Source organism: Amborella trichopoda, chromosome 1 (genome assembly GCF_054954075.1).
Source record: "Amborella trichopoda isolate Santa Cruz 75 chromosome 1, AtrichopodaSantaCruz75HAP2 v2.0, whole genome shotgun sequence".
In the NCBI taxonomy this organism is placed as follows: Eukaryota; Viridiplantae; Streptophyta; class Magnoliopsida; order Amborellales; family Amborellaceae; genus Amborella; species Amborella trichopoda.
Window position 1 is genome coordinate 52,682,000 of NC_142336.1, and position 14,728 is coordinate 52,696,727.

A 14,728-nucleotide genomic window follows, 5' to 3' on the forward strand; every position below is an offset into this window, starting at 1 on the left:
TCTATCTTTGGCATCCAAGGCATGGACCTGTCCTGTCTCCCCAAAGTTACAAGTTTCTTGTTGGATTGCTGTCCATGAAAGAGTGCTCGCCATTGATTAAATTCAAAAAGTGGGGTCCCACTTCCCAATCGATGTGCCATGTGTCAAAGGCCAAAGAAACAAATGAGCATCTCTTTATTCACTATGAGATTGCCAAAGCTCTCTGGAGTGACCTTCTTTTCTTATTCAACTAGTCTTGGGTCAACCCTCAATCCGTCCCCCAACACTTCCAAGTTTCCCTCCTCCTCCCCTGGCCTAAAGCAGGAAAAATGTTTTGGAGGGCCTCTATGGCTGCCTTTCTTTGGGATATTTGGCGTGAGAGAAATAACAGAATTTTCAGGGATGACGGAACCTCGGTGTACTCTTTAGTTGAGAAAATAGGATCCTTAGTATCCTTCTGGCCCAAAAATCATAATGTCATAAATTGTTCAAAGACTTCTCTTACTCTGACTTTTATAGTAATTGGCACTCTTTGCTAAACATGAGACCTCCAAGGATTTCTCAGGCTGCACTTTGGAGGCCACCAGACATAGGAACCTCCAAACTCAATTTTGAAGTTGCTCACTTGGCAACTAGGGACCCTCTGGAATACAAGGCATTTTCAGATCCCATGATGCCTCGATCCTGCTTTCCTACTCCCTCCCTATCGGTTTCGTAGATTCTACCCATGCCGAGGCCGTAGCCCTCTTGGAGGGCCTTTGAAAGTTCAACCCCAATTTGAGCCCTAAACTGATGGTCAAAGGGGGCTCTTGGACCATCATCGCTTGGGCCTCTGGCTCCACCGACTGCCCATGCAGATTTATTTGATGAAAATTCACACTTTTGCAGGGGCCTTTGAGTCTCATGGTAGCACATTTTTTGGGAAGCTAACGCAGCCCACAATCTTTTGGCTGAGGGAGCCTTATCCAACTCCATTTTGGCACCTTTGCCAACTTCTTGAATGCATAATCATCCTGGATTGTAATTAATATGGTCCTTTGTGTTTCTTCTATACATTGTATAGCATTTTTGGGCCCTATGGGTTTTATTATAGGGCACCCATCTGCGTGGTTGCCTCATATTTTGTACACTCCATTTTACTCAATACAAAGTGAACGACTTCGGAAAAAGAAAAAAGATTATTCATTTTCTGCCTAGGCATACATTTTGAGAACCTATTTATACACATTGTTTTCTAACAGTAATCCTGTCCTTGTTTGAGTAGTCTCATCCAATTGAACATTAAATGGATGATATTTTTATTCCTTTTCCTGTAGGTGCTTATGCTATGGTTTGAGGTGCACTTATTAGGTGGTGACCACAAAAATTAAAATCAACCAATAAAAAAAAAAAAAAAAGAACAGTGAATATTCCATCACTAAGAGTATAAAATAAGCATCGCTTGGACAAAATGTAGGCACAAAAAAAAAAAGTCAAATAACAAATACAAAAGCAAATGCTAGTATCTTTTAGTTATTTTCTTTGTTAGATAATTTGCCAAATTGTTTATTGAGGCTGTGACATAATGATTTTTTAAATTTTAATATATTACATAAAGAATTTTAAATATATTATTTAAATCTTAGATTTTTTCGTTACCTCCAAATTCCAAACCTTATGTAGTATTTGAAGAAAATTTAATATATAAATAGAACTGTCGGCATAAATACTTATATGAACTTCTTGGGAACCTTGCAGTTTGGTTACCCATGTTTGGCACTTTCAAATATGTTTTCAGAAAACAACACGTGTTCCCATGTCTACATAGGTTTAGCGAAGGTGGTGGCGGTGGATGTTAGACTACGAATACTATGCATCTTTCCTCATCATGGGCCCATGATCAACTGGGCACTCAGGGTTACCCAGCATTCAAGAGGTCTGAAAAACAGCGACTACTTTCACCATCCTCTCAGAGGTAATTCAAACACCTCATTGACATGAAAACCAACCACAACACATTACTGAAGCCTAATCTTTTTCACTGAACCCCAAAGAGACCTCTTTCGATCTTAGCAAACAAGAGAAGCAGGAGAGTTACATAAAGAAACTCCCCTTTTGCAAGTAAGTTAGGAACTTCAACATGACTGAACCATATGGCATGATTCTGGGGCTTCAAGGGATGGGTGAGTTGGGGGAGATAAGAATTGCAACAGAAACAAGCAATTCAAACTAACGTTTCTTTTTGATAGGCCGCAAATAAAATGAGTATTCCAAATATATCACTGATGATGGTATCGCATGAGGAGGTTTCCCCGTTTTCTAAGGCCACAATGTTTCTGAAGAAGCAATCAGGAGTTCCATTCATCAAGAAAAGTGAATGATATAGTTTTGTCATTCTCCTCCAAAGGTTTCTTTTAGTCATTCAGACAATGCCTGTGAAAAGCCATAGTTGACTCCTACTGTTGTAACAGGTTCAGACAAAAAATAGGTAAAAATTAATAGCCTGTGGTACTTGCTACCTTCATAAGGTATCAACAAAGCTATTAAACTAAACTACAAATAACACTATTTATCATTCGCACTTCAGCCCTTCCAAAGACCGTAACGAGAAAGATAGTTCTTTCAAGACACATCCAAGCTGGTTCCAAACGTAAAATGAAATTAAATATAAAGAACGTTGCAAATCAAAAGTGGAGACAGAAAATATAAAGAATATCACCCTTTCATCAACAGAAGCTAAAGTCTAGGTAATTCCATATATGCAACATAAAAATACCATCAATGATTATCTATCACAAAAGAAAATACTATACATGGTAAGTAGAACCTACATCCATAAATTGTTGTGAATGTGGAGCTCCTCCTGCAGGTTGGATAGATGCAGGCGCTGATAAAGGCCTCCCTGCATGAAATGGAAGAAAACCAATACATAAGCAAGATCAAAGGAACATACAACACAGTAGCAAGAGCTGCCATGATGACAAAGAAAAGGTAAACTTGTAAACTTCATTATGAAGGAGAACTGATGCAGTGCCAGTTATCACAAAGACTAACTCAACACTCGTACTCGAAAGAACAATTAAAGCACAGGAAAACTTAAACTATAAAATTTCAAATGCACATGGGTATAATAAGATATTGATCAACATGAATGCAGAGGCTTTGAAATTATGAATCAAAATGTCCTAATGGTATCTATCCAAACGTTTACTATAAACCAATGGAGATTATAAACGAGATCAATAAGCAGGATATTTGAGATATCAATTTCACAAATCCCTGTGAATTCTGTTAGAGTAGTTTATGACAAAGCCATTAGCTTGAATACACGATAAAGATAATTTGGGGCAAAACATTAAATAAGTGAATCACCTCTCAAGGGGCAAATAGATACTGGAAAATTCAAATGAAATCTCTAACATTTCACTTTGAATGTATCAGAACCTTGAAGACAAGTGTGAGACCCTCAAATCAAGAACCCTGACACATCATGGGACCCTCAACTCTACAAAGCTGGCACAGAATATAAAATACATTCCCCTACTGCTAACAAATACCAACACTTGCCTATTTCATTACTGGTCGCCATACTTTGGAAAAATAACTAGAAAGCCGCATCGAGGACATCTATTCTTCTTATATCAAAGGCAGTTAAAACTGATAGTCAATGAAGAAAAGTACCACCTAGCACCTACTATCTGGTTTTCCATGGACACTGACAGCAGAAAATTGTTGATAAGTTGGCATGCTCACAAAATATAATAACTACAGAAAATAAAAAAGATACACATAAAAACATAGTAATATTTAAAGGAATACAATTCTATTGTACAACATTATAATAAATGACAATATTACGATATAAAAAAAAATTTACTTTCCTTGTTCTCGAAAGTTTTTTCGAAAAAGTACTATTTCATTCATATTTGAATCTACCTACAACAAGATACCGTTATACATAACCAATTTCAAATATTTATTTAAAATTACTGCAGTACTAAAATTACTTATATTTATATGGAGAATATTAAATGGTGCGTCACAGACATCAAATTAATAGATCCTAATGATTCAATGCTGCGAGGAATATGAAGCCTTGGGGTAACATTGTTGAACTACTTCAGTTAATATGTTCGTCTCATGGAGACATATTTGGCAGGAATCGAATCAGGAAGCCGACACCCTCGCTAAGGAAACAGCATCTCCAGTTAATGTGCAATTTTTTTGGTTGGATCATTTTTTATGGCTTCTTAATGCTCTGATCTTGTAACTTGTTGTAAAATAGGCCTTTATTTTTTGTTCTCTTTTTTGCACCCTTTTTGGTGCCCTCTGTAAATAGGGCGTCTGCCTGTGGATAGCCTATATTTTTCGGCATGTACACCTTCCGTAATACAATGTTAACATATTCAAAAACAAAATTGTTCAACTACTTGAACAATAATTCTGAAACTCAACAAATAAACATCATAGCATCCTGTTATAAATACAATGTTAGTTTTCCACACAAGGCATAGAGTTCGGAAGAATATTTTCGACATTTTCTGCAGTTCACATTCTCGTCTTCCCAACTGGAAGCAATCACTGTTCTAAAAATCATATACGTGACCATGGATAGAGAGAGAGAGAGAGAGAGAGAGAGATTGAAATTCAATCATTGCCTGATTCAGAATGAAATTGTTTACTAATCTGCTGGTCAAGCACACGAGGATTTTCTCTAATACCCTCCAAGTTGCAGATGGTATTTCTCATCGTCTTCATCTCCTCAACTTGAACTTCCAACAACTTGGTGAAGGCCTCAAAGTACTTCCCCTCTGGGTATATTCAGAACCAGTAAGTGTTAGCAAGACATTTAAATATCACTTGTACCTGATTAACATCAGAGGAATTTTAAGATGAATAGTATATTTCCAATTCTTCACCAACACCACAGAACTGACCTTCATTCTTCGCATGCAACATTTCTTGACTTGCTCTAGCCACTTCAGCAGCAGCAGCTGCTGCTGCCTTTGCCGCAGCTGCAGCCTCATCGATCGGTCTTGGTTTTAACTGGTCCTTCTTCTCAAGCTCATCTTCTTCTGAGACAACCTTACGAATCCACGACTTCAACCTAGGAACCACAGCATTCTGTACAAAGAAAATACATCAACTCCATATCCAATTTTGGAACCATTTAGAAGTAAAGCAATGGGGGATATATGGGTAGCATATCATTAAATCTTACAACCATCCAGAAGTCAAATAAACAAGACAAATAAGGGGGGTAGCATGAAATTTAATATTTCAGAACCAAATCCTCAAATTTGGAACAAATTATATATACATTGGTAATGTAAGATTAAATTTTGGAACAGACCAGAAGTAAACACAAAGGGGTAACATTTTTTGGAAAAATGTGATTAAATTTAAAAGTAGCATAAATGGGACACAAGAGTAAGATATGATTACCATATTTCTACAACAGTTTGCTTGTGAACGTCGGGATAGCTCATAGTGCCATACATCATGAGATAACATAGCAAACATCAACCAATACCATGTGAAAAGAGAGAGCATAAAAAGCAAGGTTTCAAAAAACGGTCCCGCCTGAACAAATAAACCGCAAGCCTCGACCCAAGCGACCGAACACAGGCGGTTGTACCTAGGTAGGCTGGGGGGGGCGCCTTGAGCCGTAAGGTGTTTTGGATTTTTAAATTCGTCCAAAACGGCAAAGGAGATCATTTTGACCCCCAAGTTTGTATAAAAATGTTATGGGGTTTATTTTTTAACCCCCAAAGTGAAAAAAAAACCCTCAATCTCAACTTATTTTTGAGAATCTAAAGTAATTTCTGAGAATCGAAAGTACTTTTTGTGGATTGAAAACGTTTTCTTTTCTCATTGAAATTATTTTTAGGGTGCGATTGGTGGCATTAGAAGACTTTTGAGTTGATTTGTAACTCGATTGAGTTATTTGAGTTTTATTTTTCCAACTTGATAAGTCTTCTAGGGTCTAGTAGGGGTGGAGATCTGGGATGAAAATATTGTGTTAACCCTAATAAGAATAACATGAATAAAATTATATGCAATTCCTGTGGACATGTTTCTAATACCGGCATAAATAGATTTAAGAAACATCTTGCCAGTATTAGAGGTGATGTTGCCCCATGTAAGAAAGTCCCAAATCTTGTAAAGAAAGAAATTTTGGAATACATTGAAGGTAAAAAGAATAAAAAAATTGCAAAAACAAAATATATAACAGAATTAAAGTCAGGGGACCATGTTTTTTATGATAATATTGACACTGAAGAAGATGATGAAGAGGGGAAGAAGAGGTAGCCATGCTTGATACTCAAAGCTCTAAGAACAAGAGGGCTTTTGGGTCTAAGAAGCCTCGTATGAGGTGGATGTACCACGCGAGCATTTCCTTTAACATTGCTCGCTTGAATAGCTTCTATACAATATTGGAAGCAATTGGGAAATTTGGGTCAGGTTTGAAAGCTCAAACTCCTAATGAGATTGGAGAGCCGCTATTGAAGGAAGAAGTCGAGTATACTAACGAATATCTCAATACCCATAAGGAGGAATGGGCTAAATTTTTTGTTTCTTTAATGACAAATACATGGAGTGATAGGACGAGGAGTAACATGAATTTGTTAGTAAATTGTCCAATGGCACAGTTTTTTTGCGTTCAATTGATGCTTTCAATGATATTCATGATGCACATTACATATTTTCTTTCATTGATAAGGGCATTGAGGAGGTTGGGGAGGAACTTGTAATTCAAGTGGTCATCAGTGATTCAAAAAGCGGACCGCTCAGCACCTAGGCCGCCTAGGCAGTCCGAAACGCCTGGGCGCATTGCCCAGGCCTAGGCGGCCAATCTGGGCAGTCAATCCCTAGGCGGCCGCCTAGGCGGTACGGAACCCGCCTAGCGACCAACCCAGGGCCTGTGCCCCGCCTAGGGGCAAAAAAAAAATTCACGAGGGCATTTTACATTATTGTTTTTGGTTTTTAAAGCCCAAAAATTCGTGTTTTAGGTTCATTTGAAACCTAAACCTTGTTTGAGCCAAATTTAGGGAGGGAAAACCACCAAAAAACTAGATTGTGGTGAATTTTTTAATATTGCAGGTTACTCAAAGTTAACCAAAATTGATCAAAACATCACCCATTGGTATTATATTTACTTTTTAATGTTTTGCAAAGTTATTAGGGGGTGTTTTAGAAGATTTTGAGTATTTAAAAACATCCTTGAGATGGAAGTTTGAAGATTGAGCAATCAAACTTAAAGTTGATTTTTTTTATTGCTTTAGTAATTAGCATTATTTTTTAGATGTCTTCTTCGGGATCTAATAAAAGTGGTGATCCCGATTGGAAATATGGCTATCACCCAGATCCTAATGATAAAAATTGCATAAGATGCAATTTTTGTGAAAATGATAGAAAGGGGAGCATAAACCGGTTCAAGAAACATATTGTCGACAGCAGGGGGGATGTTGCCCCATGTAAAAAGACTCCTGATGTTGTTAAAGAGGAAATCAAGAATTTTATGAACTTGGTGAAAATGAAAAAAGATGAGAGATTTACCTCTATAGCAGAGATTAGGTCTGGGGTTCGAGTCAATTTTGATGATGATGATGATAGTGATGAGGAAATGATTGGGGAGGGATGTCAAGAGGTTGAGCAATCCATTATTAGAAGAAAGGGGAAGGGAGATGTAATTGCTTCTGGTTCTGGGACAAAGAAACCTCGGGTTAGAGGCCCTATGGATAGTTTCTTACCTTGGCCTGACCCTGAGATTGCAGGAGAGAAAACAAAAAACCAAACCACCATTGAAAATAGAATCAAGAAGGAAGAGAGAGATAAAGCTACGTATTATTTGGCTACATGGTTTTATGAGGCGGGCATTCCTTTCAATACCGCTCGCTTAAGCAGCTTTTATGCTACAGTAGAGGCAATTGGCCAATTTGGCCCTGGGATGAAACCCCTTACCCCATATGAGCTTTCAGAGCCTTTTTTAAAAAAGGCAGTGAGTGCCACGAAGGAAGCTATAGAACGTAAGAAAGATGCATGGGCTCAGTATGGGGTTTCTCTTATGACTGATGCTTGGAGTGATAAGAAGAGAAGAAGTCAAATGAATTTGCTTGTGAATTTTTCAGTAGGGACTGTTTTTTTTAGATCTATTGATGCCTCTGATCATATCCTTGATGCCCATTACATATTTCAAGTGATAGAGAAGAGAATCAAGGAGGTTGGGGAGCATCTTGTTGTACAGGTTGTCACAAACAATGCTGCTCCTAATATTGTTGCATATAATTTGTTGCACATAGCTTATCCTAGAATCTTTTGGACACCATGTGCAGCACATTGTATAGACCTCATGCTTGAGGCTCTTGGCGGTTTAACCGAGATATCAGGTGCAATGAAGAAGGCCAAGTATGTTACGAGTTTCATTTATAGCCACCATATCACCCTCAACATGACATGTACCTTTACAAAGAAAAAATAGATTGTGAGGCCTGGAGTCACGAGATTTGTGACCTGGTACTTATGCCAAGATAGCATACATTCGAGGAGAGTGCAGTTAAGGCAAATACTTACCTCGGATGAGTGGAGAGCATGCAAGTGGTCCAAGGCTCAGGTTGGGAAGAAGGTGAGAGATATACTTTTTAAGGCTTTTTAGCGAGGGATGAAGGACGCTCTTAAGGTATTTTTTCCTCTTATCAAAATCCTTCGCATGGTTGATAGTGACAAGCCTTCTATAGGCTATATATATGATGCTATGGAGAAATGCAAAAGAGAGAGAGCCCAAAATTTCAATCATGAAGAAATTATTGATGAGATACATAGGCCATTGCATGCAGCTGGTTATTTTTTGAACCCACCTTTGTTTTATTTTGACAAGGACATACAAACAAATGACACAATTATGGATGGATTTAATGAGTGTGTAGAGGTGCTAATCCCTGAACTTGAAATGCAAGATATTATATGCGCTGATAAATTACAAGTGCTCATTAAAGTCTTTTGGGAGTCCAATGGCGATGAGGCAACGGACCAAAATTAATCCAGGTATTAAATATTATTATATTAATAATATTCTTAAGTTCATCTTCATCAAGTTCAACTGTTCAAGTAATCAAGTATTTCTATTATTTATTTATGATTTTTTTTCTTTCTTTGCAGCCCATTGGTGGAGCCAACATGGGCATAGTTCTCCAAATTAACAAAAGTTGGCCATTTGGATCTTAAACCTAACCACTTCATCCAGTTGTGAGCGCAATTGGAGTACTTTTGAAGAGGTTAGGCCATAAGGGTAATTTGTATAATTGTATAAATAACATGTGAACCATAGATATTAGATTTTAATTAGTTCACTTTCATTTTATGTTGTTAGGTTCACACAAAGAAAAAGAACAGACTTGAATCAAAGAAGCTCAATGACTTTGTCTATGTCAAAGTACAATCGATTATTGAAAGACAGATTTGCTAAGAGAGATAATAGAGACCCCATCAGATCAAAAAATATGGACAATGTTATGGCGTGGTTAGTTGATGATGATGAAGTCGAGGGACATGAAGGATTGACATGGGACATGTCATGGATGCTTCAAGAACATCAGTTGACGCTCTTAGGATTACTAGAGCTTCTGTACAAAGAACAAGGGTGGAGGAAGAGGAGGAAGAAGAGGCAGATTCACAAGAGACAGAGGAAGACGAGTCGCAATATGTCGAGGAGGGTGACAACTCCGTCGACTCCGATGAATATGATGCCAATGCAGCTGACCCAAGATTTTCTGATCATGAATGAATGTTGATTGTTGAATAATTATTCAACTTTGTTACTTTGAAGTTTGAACTTTGATTGAAGTATTGTGTATTGAGCATTTGAACTATTGAAGATTCTTTTGAGTCTTCAAGTATTACTTTCATAGTTTTATAATTTGGTTCGTTGGAATATTTTAAGTTTTAATTGGATATGGATATGGAGTATGAATCGACTTATGGATTATGGTTATGCTTATGGAATGTGTGCTAAATGCTAATATGTAATATAATTTGAATATAACTATCTGATACTCAAATAACTACAGAATTCTTATTTGGATTCAACTGAGCCACCCAAGTTCTAGGCGACCAACGTAGGCATTGGGCGGCCTGGACCCCCCAATCCACCTAGGACCCGCCTAGTGCTTTTTGAAACACTGGTGGTCACGGATAATGCCGCTCCCAATCTAGCTGCAGGTCATTTGCTTCGATAGAAGAGGCCTCGCATATTTTGGATTACTTGCACAGCACATTGCGTAGATCTTATGCTTGAGGCCATTGATAAATTGCCTACTATTAAAAGAATTATTTTTAAGGCTAAGGAGGTCACAATCTTCATATACAATCGCATACTTACCTTTAGCATGATGCACAAGTTTACAAAAAAAGATAGAGCTAGTGAGGCCTGGGGTCACTAGATTTGTCACTGCCGACCTCAGTTTACGGAGCATGTATAAGAGGAGGATCGCATTAAGGTCTATGTTTGCTTCAAAGGAGTAGAGTAGGTGTAAGTGGTCCAGAGATGAAGAAGGCACGGGATATTGTTCTTTCGAAATATTTTTTGCATGGGGTGAAGCATGTAATATTAGTATTTCTTCCCTTGGTGAAGGTCTTGCACTTGGTTGATGCTGTTAAGCCTTCCATGGGCTTTATATATGATGCAATGGAAAGGGCTAAGAACGAGATTGCAGAGAATTTGGGCAAATGATGCAACCAAGTATGCCCCAATTTGAGAGATTATAGATGACAAATGGGATAGGCAGCTCCATAGACCATTGCATACAGCGGGGTACTACTTGAACCCCAAATTCTTTTATGCAGATGCGGATAATGAGTCAAAAGGGTTAATTATGGAAGGTTTTAATGAATGGCTTGAGAAATTAGTTCCCGATCCACATATCCAAGATAAGATATCAACTGAAGAGCTAATTTCATACAAGTGTTCTTTGATGTCATTTGGGAAAGATATGGCATTAAAACAGTGAAACAAAGACGAACCAAGTAGTATACTTTTTACTTTGTTTTATAATTTTGACTTTTGTTTTATACTTTTGACTTTTGTTTTATAAATTATAATTTTCTTTTAAGTTTCAACTTTCAAGTTTTGATAATGTTAAATACTTAAAATTAATTATAAAGGTTGCCCACATATTGCAGCCCAATGGTGGAGACAACATGGGAGTAACACTCCAAACCTCCAGAAGATGGCTATACGGATCTTGAGTTTAACAACTACCTCTTCTGATTGGGCGCGCAATTGGAGTTCGTTTGAGATGGTATTTTACTATTTTACAATTTTATATGTTTTGCTTGTTTAGAAGAATATAAGTTCATTTTGTAATATAGATTCATAGAAGGTAAAAAGACCATAGACTCATAGTAGTTACTTATGCATTTTTCCTTATAGGTGCATACAAAGAGAAGAAATAGGCTTGAGCAAAAGAAGCTCAATGACTTGGTTTTTGTTAGAGAGAATCAAAAGCTCAAGGAGAAGAAAACCAGCCAAAGAAGGATCCTACCTCTTCGAAAGACATGGAGAATGCTTCAGATTGGCTAGTTAGTAACCCTGGAATTGAGGAGGTCTTCCCTGGGGAGGGTTTGCATTGGGAAATGGTCGAGGAGGCTCCGAGGCAAGCTTCTGATCCTAAGAGGGCGACTCAAGGAACTTCTTCTGCTGGTACTTCACGGAGGGAGATAGAGGAAGAGGAAGCAGATTCAGAAGAATCTCTGGAAGAAGAGGAATATGTTGAAGAGGGTGATGATTCTGATGATGACAGCCTCAATTCTGATGCAGATGACCACAATGAAGATGATGATTTTGATTCTTATTGATGTCTTCTCTATTCTTTTGTAGTAACTTTATTGCACCATCTTGGTTTGGGCTTTAGACATTTGGACTATTTTTATTTTGTTATGTGGTTTATATTTTTTTTGCCTTTTTGGACTATTTTGTTGTTGGTTTAATGGTTTTTTATAGTTTTGGAGGTCAGTTTGTTGAAGACTTGGAGAGTTGGAGACTTGGATGTTACTATGGTTTATTTTATGAATATGGAATATGGAGTTGGAGACCTTACAATAGCCTATTAGACTTTTAAATGTTTTGTATGGATTGAAAATGTTTTGAATAAGTTTATTCTCAACCTGAAAGATGTGATATGTTGGTATATAAAAACGTATATAGCGTACTTGCAATATTTTCAAATGGAATAAATTATAAAATTCGACACAAATATATATGCATATATGAGCATTTGGATAAATGCTAAGAATTTGCACAATAGAGCACCCGAGGTTCTGGGCGCCCGCCTAGGCGCTAGGGGCTGAGGGCCAGCAGGCCGCCTAGCGTTTTATGAAACCTTGATAAAAAGTACCTTAAAAAGAAGACCTGTGCAAGCTCCTGAAGCAGCAAACAATCCTACGGCTAAAGCAATATGGGACCACTGAAATCCAGACTTCTGAGGTGTTGGGACTGTCATTGTTGTAACAGCAGCAGGCTGTAAGGTATGGACGGGAGGCTGAGGCTGCACAGTAAGAGCAGACTGCAACTGCCCTTCTATAAGCCAAAGAAAAATGAATTAATAGGAAAATCAAATACCCTTTAGTAGTAATATTATATCACAACAAATTATTCTAAATCTATGATTGGAGAGTTCAACTCTGATGAACTGAGGCAATCCATCACTTTGTCCATTGGAGACCACAAAAGTATGAATATAGTTATTAGGAGAATGCATAAAAGCTCTATACCTGCTAAAATGGATTACCTTGGGTAGAAGTAGCAACTTGTGTGGTAGAGGCATTTGATGGAGGGTCCTGGAATTTATAGCAACCATCATAAGTACAAGCATCTCTCTCTCTCTCTGTGTGTGTGTGTGTGTGTGTGTGTGTGTGTGTGTGTGTGTGTGTGTGTGTGTGTGTGTGTGTGTGTGTGTGTGCGTGTACACAAGAAGTATGCTATAACACAATAGACTATGGAAAAACCATAGTGCATTGAATCATCATTTATCATCATCAGAGCCTTTTCTTAACAATTTGGGATCAGCTACACGAATCCTAGTTCGCCATTTTGCTCTATCAAGGGTCATACCCTCAGTGAGGTCATAAGTACCCACATCTTTCTCACTACTTCCAACCATGTCCTTTTGGGCCTACCCCTTACAACTTTTTAGCCTTCCACTTGAACCAACTCGCACCTCCTAACATGGGTTGTAATGGGTCTGCGTTGCACATGGCCAGCGCACCTAAGTCTACTTTCTCTCATCTTATCACCTATTGGAGTCATACCTAAGTTCTCCAGAATGTATTCATTTCCAATTCTATCCCTTCTTGTCGTGTGCATTGAATCATCATTGTCAACTGAAATTATAGACACTGATGGAGACAGAGTGAGACCAACCATTAGGATCATGTCATGTTCTGAAGGGTCCCACTCTCTCACAAACATCACCACCATTTTAATGAATTGTGATGCCCTGAAGGACTACTTCTATTGTCCACTCCATAATAGTATGCTTTCATATCCATATCAACGAATAAATAATCTGCATTTTCGTGAAAAATATTATCTTACACAACAACTTATGAGGACTTCTAACTGAGACAAAATTAGAGCACATATCACAAGCATCAAATAATAGTTTGCTTACAGGTACGCGACGAAATGCTTCATCAATCTCCTCTTTTGTCAGGCCCTTCCTTTCAAGGAAAGAACGCCTAAACACGACCGGAGAACCTTGAACTTTAGGATGTGATAAGAACTTGATAGCATTCTGCACTTGGTCTTCCCTCATTGGCTCTGAGTTCACAAACACTGACTTACCACCATTTTCGTTTGTTGCCCCAACATTAGCACCATTCTCATAATCTCCTGTTGGCTTAGAAGGTTCCACCCCTGTATACCAGAAAAAAAGTTAATCTTTGTAATAAAAAACATTAGAAGCATATCCAAGAAAGCAATGAGGTATAGAATATAAAAATCAATAATACATCAAAATTATAGAGAATATATGCCACAACCAAAAATAATAATAAGGCCCAATCTTACTTTTCTCAAAATAAATGTAAGAAACACGAATTCACATGTCAAGCTATACATGATTAGATCCCTTCATGAGAAGAATCTTAGAAACAAGGCACACTGGTTTGATAACTATCTAATTTCACTATTGCCATCATGAAATAGGGCCTAGTCCATGAATACTAACAATTATAAGATATTCACTCTCGCAATGATAAAATAATAACTCTTCAATTCTTTACAAGACTGTTTCATCTTGCAAATCAACTCCCACCTGTCATGTTGTTGTAAAAGCTCTACCCTATTAAGAAGGGCAAAGCTATCTTTGTCGTTTTGGTAATTTGATGCAACCTATGATTTTCCACTCACTAATCTTCGGATACAAGACCCTAAAATTAAGCAGCTGTTCTTAAATCAAACATGCAATCGACGAATTCGTTTTAATGCCAAGGAGGTGAGGTTCACTATCCGAAATGAATTGAAACCTCTCGAACAAAATCAGATTCCAATCAAGCCTAAGGCTAGAGCACAGCCCAAAGTGAAGAAGATGAATAGCTTTAGTTAGTTGCAGCAGGACACCCGTGATTTAGCTCTAGGGTGTTGGGTTAGGAGTAAAATTTAGGAATGGGGGAGGTTCATTTGTAAGGCAAAAATATAAACAGATAACAAAAAAGAAGCGAGAAAGAGAGAAGAATCAAATAATAAGGGAAAAGAGAAAATAAGAAAATAAGG

General features: G+C 37.7%; 1 protein-coding gene across 15 annotated transcripts in view; it reads right to left on the reverse strand.

Annotated features, from left to right (window-relative positions):
* PEX14 (peroxin 14) overlaps nucleotides 1–14,728 on the reverse strand; it is a 36,812-nt gene that overhangs the window by 18,665 nt on the left and 3,419 nt on the right. For 5 of the 15 annotated variants that reach the window (XM_088873003.1, XM_011625341.3, XM_088873010.1 and 2 more), the window contains 6 exons: nucleotides 13,626–13,870; nucleotides 12,744–12,792; nucleotides 12,351–12,529; nucleotides 4,896–5,082; nucleotides 4,617–4,769; nucleotides 2,790–2,860 (listed from right to left, as the gene is read on the reverse strand). In XM_088873003.1, the coding sequence (XP_088729129.1) occupies nucleotides 2,790–2,860; nucleotides 4,617–4,769; nucleotides 4,896–5,082; nucleotides 12,351–12,529; nucleotides 12,744–12,792; nucleotides 13,626–13,870 (884 nt within the window). Of the gene's footprint in view, nucleotides 1–2,789; nucleotides 2,861–4,616; nucleotides 4,770–4,895; nucleotides 5,083–12,350; nucleotides 12,533–12,743; nucleotides 12,793–13,625; nucleotides 13,871–14,728 lie in introns of all 15 variants that reach the window. The other 10 variants (XM_088872992.1, XM_006844926.4, XM_088873002.1 and 7 more) reach the window with 3 other exon arrangements.